We start from the raw sequence: 6,196 nt of genomic DNA, 5'->3' as shown, positions 1-6,196 counted from the left end.
AATTTCATCACTTATTGCATTAACGTGATAGAATTACCACTCTACATAAGACCATTTTAAAAATGCTGTACATCTTATATATAACAATTATACTGCAATGACACAAATGTGCATACTGTAGTTGCTCCTCCTAAAGTCAGAAAAGCATCTAACATATTAAAGAATAATACAATAATCAGAAATAGAATAGGAGATAGAAAATAGTAAGTAAAATACCGCTCCTTAAAATATCAGCAAATGTATTCATGTATAATAAATACATTCTCAATCTTATTTACTTATTTCAAGTGAAATCAAATTAAAGGAATAACAATTGACATCCATTACAACTTCAACTTCAGTATATTTATAGTACAGCAGCATCACCCAAAGAGTCTCCACACACCCAAAACAAATTTCATACAACAACAAATAAATTAAGAACATATTTCCAACACATACAAGATTCATAGATTTTTATATCAAAATATTGTAGCAGCAAGTATTCATGATAGAGCTGTTGATACTGTACACATACGTGAACAGTTTCATGGCAAACCATTTAATCCTTTCATTATTTCTTGTACAACTTTATTATTGTTAGGATGGAAAAGTCTCTGATACATCACAGGACATTAAACATCTCCAGTGAAATCCATATAAATTACATTTTAAAGCATCTATTCAACTACATTTACAATGTTGGAAGCAAAAATCAAGATATAACTTACACAACCAAAACAGCCAATGCACCATCTTAACCTCAAAACACAACAACAAAACATACAGCACATAGCAACACAGGACTGCAGACATACAAGTGGACTTCCCTTTCTCATGTAAATCTGGCAAGAAAAAAGAGGGAAACCCCGTCCAGCGTCATGTTTACATTGCAGGATCAATGCTCAGTGACGCAAACACTCAGATATAAAAACGCTGCCAGCTGAAATCTCTATAGAATCTAATTTTCACATAGCAGCAGAACTCTGGAGCATTATCTCATCTAATATTACAGTAAGAGTTGGAGTTCTTCTGGTGAGCAGTGGGAAGATGTGGACGCTTCAGGTGGTCGTCATCTGTGTTTTCCTTCAGGTAAGTAAACATATAATGGAAATTAAAATTACAATTTGTTTATCCTGGAACTCTGTAAATAGAAATTTGCTTTAAGCTTTAAATTATAAGACAGGGAAAGTTTATTCATGAATTTAAAGCGCTTTACAATTAAATAAATGTCTTTTCAGTGGAAATACAGTTTTATTTTTATTATTTTTTGTATACAAAAGGGCACAATTACATAAAAAGTGAAAGAATAATGATAAATCTTTCACTGTTTTGGATAAAGACTAACATATCAAGTATAAAACAGTGAGCGATTAAGTCTTCCATTAAAAAAGGCAACTTATATCAACAGGAAGTTAGTAAAGCTTTGGTGCTTTATTTGGGCTTGATATATAATCAAGATGAGGAATCATTAATTGTCTTTGGTGTAAAGCATGCAGATTTTTTGTGAGGGCTCTTAACATTTCTTAATGAAATACTTTTCAATTTATTTTAATTATTTTCAATTTACAAATGTTACATTAGGGATTACCAATGAATGAAAAGGCAAGGCAAGTTTATTTATATAGCACATTTCAGCAACAAATCAATTCAAAGTGCTTTAAGTAAAACATCAAAAGCATCAAGACAAAGTGCAAAAGAAATACATAATAGAAGGACATTAAAATAAATACAGTTATGTATCTGTGTTGGTTGTTTATTTTTATGAAAATATTTGTTTTCTGTATCTTTGTGTAAGACAAATAAGATGAATATAAAAAGTGCTTTACAAAAGGTTTAGAAATGCATCAGGAAAACATTTAAAGACATAAGTAGAATTAAATGTTACATAAAAAGTACTTGGTTTCAGTTGTGTTGAGTGCAGTTACAGAACAATAATGTGTAATACATTAAATAAAGATAAATTCATCAGTCAAAGGCAGTTAATTTCTTTGTTGTGAGGTGATAATTGTTGTCTGATTATGAGTCTGTATATATATTTACCAGCTCCAAAATCCAAATATTGGTGTTTATTATCTCAGAAAGTCACTGAAATTCGAAGTGCAGTAGAGTTTTCTTTCTGAAATTTCAGAAAATTCTTTTATTTTGAAAGTTCTTCAAATGAGCAAACATTACATCAAGTAAAAAAAGATGAATATACAACACAAAACTGAAAGAAAATCTGTAATTAAATGTAAGCACTGAGTGGTAACGGATCATTGCACTACTGTAAATTAAAATCATCCCCTTACATTTCTTAAATGTCCTCTCTCAGGTGCCGGGGTGTTTCGCATCATGCCTCATTACGGGCCCTGTCGCCAACTGTGGCTCCCAGAACCTCCGCCAAGTTCCTCCTCTGCCCCCCCACATCACCCACCTGTACCTGGAGATGAACCACATCGCTGAGATCAACTCCACCTCCCTGTCGGGGCTGGAGCAGCTGCAGGAGCTGGACCTCGGGCGACAGTACGTTCCTCTTGTGATCCATAACGACGCCTTCAGCGGGCAGAGACGCCTGAGGAGGCTGGTGCTCGGCTTCAACGTCGGCCTCCAGCTGGAGCCGCGGGCGTTTACGGGACTGTCCAGTTTGCAGAACCTCCACCTTGATTACTGTTTGCTTCAAGACTCCATCCTGAAGGAGGACTACCTGGAGCCGCTGACCTCTTTAGAGACTCTTGACCTCTTTGGTAACAAGATAAAGAGACTCCAGCCTGCGATGTTTTTCGCAAACATGACTAATTTGAACGTTTTGAATCTTAAGTTGAACCAAATTGACAAAATATGTGAGTCTGATCTGGTTGGTTTTCAGGGGAAGCACTTCCAGGTTCTGAACTTGGACTCTGTTCACCTTAAGGCCATGATTAACGAACGCTTTGACTGGCACAAATGTGGGAATCCTTTCAGAGGGATGTCCTTTCAGTCACTCGACCTGTCCAACAACGGGTTCAGTGTGGGCACATCTAAGCGGTTTTTCACAGCCATTAAGGGGACGAAGATAACGCATCTCAAACTGTCAGGACACATGGGTAAAGGCTTTTCATTCAATAACCTCCCTGATCCAGACCGCAGCACGTTTGAAGGCCTTAATGCTAACTCAGTCCACACTTTGGACCTGTCTAAGAACAGGATATTTGCGTTGCAACAGGGGGTTTTCAGTCCGCTGAAAGACGTCGTAATCATTGACGTTTCCCAAAACAGACTGAATCAGATCCACAGGAACGCCTTCGAAGGTCTTCAGGGTCATTTAAGAATGCTCAACGTGTCACACAACCTGCTGGGGGAAATCCACGCTTACACGTTTGATTCCCTGACGGACCTGCGAGTGTTAGATTTGTCTTATAATCACATCGGCTCATTTAGTGGACTTACCAAATTAAAAGCGTTATATCTAACAGGAAACTCTGCGTGACCTTGGCTTCCCTGCATCTCTACCGAGTTTAGATTATCTCCTGTTGGATGACAATAAACTGACGTCTGTGAGAAGTCTCGCACGCTTTGCCGGTAATGTTAAGCATCTGAACATTCAGGCCAACAGATTAACAAACCTGGGGGACATTTACATGTTTTTGTCTCAACTGAAAGGCCTCCACCATCTCGCCTACGGAGGAAACACAATCAGTTGGTGCACGCTCAGTGGACGAGTTGGTTTGAATAACGTTCAAACTCTGGATCTTCACAGCAGCTCGCTGCAGTCCATCTTGTCTCAGGGGAGATGTCTGAATCTGTTTGACAAGCTCGGACATGTGATTGGTGTCGACTTGAGCTTCAACGCGCTGCAGTCTCTTCCTCAGGGTCTTTTTAAAGGTCTCACCTCAGTAGAGGTGATGGACCTGTCATCCAACAGCTTGACCTATCTCCAGCCTGACGTGTTACCCAGAAGTCTCAGAGTGCTCAAACTGTCCAACAACTTCGTAGCGTCCCCCGACCCCGCCGCTTTCCGCTCCCTCAGCTCCCTCGACCTGAGAATGAACCGATTTCACTGCGATTCAAACCTGAAGAGCTTCCTGAGTTGGATGAGCGAGACCAACGTGACCTTCCTGAGTCCCGTAGAGGAGCTCAGATGTGAATTTCCTTCTGGTTTCTATAATGTTCCTCTGTTAGATTTCTCTGCTCAGACCACACAGCAGAAAACCAGCAACTAAAAGTGACCAAATATATTTGTTCTTTCGGGGGTGACATCTAGAAAATCATAAGGGATTAACCACAGGTGTCATGTAATGTTGATTTGAGTTTATCACATGATGTGTTCTCTGTATGATCTGAATTTGTAATAAATGCCAGATAATGTAATCTCAGAAAATAAATAAATAAATGTAAATAATAAAATTAAAAAATAAATAAATAAATAAAACAAGGATTTAATTTCCAAACAATATAATAAAATAGTATTTTTAAATTTGTAATTTCCATGATTTCATTAAGTGGAATATTAAATGAAATAAATGTATTACTTCATCGAACAACAACCACAGACAATTGTTACATTAAAGTCGGTTATGTGTTCAAAAATGGGTTTGTTTATATGAGCAGATTATTGGTGCATCCTCTTTTCTGTCCATTGTAGTGTCAGTGGAAGTAAAACAGTTAATTCAAAGTTTATCTGAGATAATATTTTCAGTCCTTTGGAGCTCAAAATACTTTTCTTATTTTGGTAAATACTTCACTCTCAGTAGATTTACTGTCATTTACAGGTGAAAATGAGCTTTGAGCTGGAACAGAGGCTGTATAATGAGACATCAGGATGTTCCCTCCTCTTCCAGCAGATGGCAGCATCATCCCAGTTAGTAACTGACTGTTCTCCTCAATCCTTCAGATGAATGGCTCTAAAACAATACCAACCACACTTTACCCAGCTGGGATAAATGTGCAGCAATGCAGCATTTAGTTGCATAACCTTTGATAAATTAGCGAAAAACAAGGGATCAATGATGCATCAAAATGATCTATTATAAACTGGATGAATAGGACTGATCAATGCTGAGGGGAGTTACTATAAACAGGGAATGAGGTCAACAATGTTCAATGGTGAGGTGTTTTTGGAACAATAACAACACACAATCTTCTTTATTTTAATATCTAAGGCAGGATTCTGTATTGTAATTAATTCCATTATATTCTATTAACAGATCTTATTATATGTTTAATGTTGTTTATCATGTGATGTTAACTTGGAGTGTGACTGAATTAAAAATGTGTCCTAGTAAAGCTGCTCTCTGCTCATGAAATATTAAACGTCGACAGGCGGGAGGGGTGAAGAAGAAGAAGGAGAGACCTCTGTTACGCCTGGAAGTCAGCTGCTGATAAGAGTCAGACTGCATGAGTGAATTTATAGACATGTGTGTGTGTGTGTGTGTGTGTGTGTGTGTGTGTGTGTGTGTGTCACCTATGAGTCATCACCAGAACTGATTAAGTGATGTGTGTGTGTGTGTGTGTGTGTGTGTGTGTGTGTGTGTGAACGCTCGTTAAATCACAGACTTGTGAGTGTGTGTGTCCAAAATCTGTAAGATTACTCATCTGTTACTGATATACACTGTGAGTGTGTGTCAGACTAACTGGTAAAATGTCTGAATACTACAGTAACTGACTGCCTGACTGACTTGTAGTATATTTAAATTTAATTATTTTGCACCCCTTGCCTCAACACATCCAACCAGGGGACGCTGAGAATGAACAGACTGAAAACAACATATAAACTACACCAATGTTTTACTACCATTGTTTCATTTTCCTCCAAACAAACCATCAGAACATGTTTAAATATGCTAAAGTCACCAAAAAAATGTTGCCTACTTATAATGGCATTAAAGCTGAAGTAGGCGAGATTGGAGCAAATATGATAAAAAAAAGTTATTTTTATAAAACGGTCGCTATATCGTGACAGTAGTACATGAAACAGGTAACCTGAAAAAAATCCTGTGCCACTGTGTCCTCCGGTGTCCTCCGGTGCTCCTAACAGCATCTGCAAGATTTCACAGGCCGGAGGAAAACAAGCAGTCAGAGCTGATCTGATGTCCGCTGTCCAGCTGCCGTCTATGAGAGCCGGCTGTCAATCACTCGCAAACTCCGACCAAGCGGTCAAACTAGGCGGCGCTGATCAAATATGAATCAATATTATATTACCTTAATGCCTATTTCTTGCCTCAAATGTTTTCAGAATCATCTTGTAGTGCACGGTTTA

General features: G+C 38.2%; 1 protein-coding gene across 1 annotated transcript; it reads left to right on the top strand.

Annotated features, from left to right (window-relative positions):
• Positions 1-916: 916 nt before the first annotated feature.
• LOC119476902 (toll-like receptor 5) lies at positions 917-5,194 on the top strand. Its single transcript, XM_037750543.1, is given in 3 exon segments — positions 917-1,071; positions 2,294-3,417; positions 3,419-5,194. Coding segments are annotated over 3 exon segments (1,908 nt in total). The 5' UTR covers positions 917-1,029; the 3' UTR covers positions 4,161-5,194.
• The last annotated feature ends 1,002 nt before the right edge of the window (positions 5,195-6,196 follow it).

The sequence above is a fragment of the Sebastes umbrosus genome, chromosome 18 (genome assembly GCF_015220745.1).
Source record: "Sebastes umbrosus isolate fSebUmb1 chromosome 18, fSebUmb1.pri, whole genome shotgun sequence".
Taxonomy (NCBI): domain Eukaryota; kingdom Metazoa; phylum Chordata; class Actinopteri; order Perciformes; family Sebastidae; genus Sebastes; species Sebastes umbrosus.
This window is presented reverse-complemented; position numbering and strand designations above follow the sequence as displayed.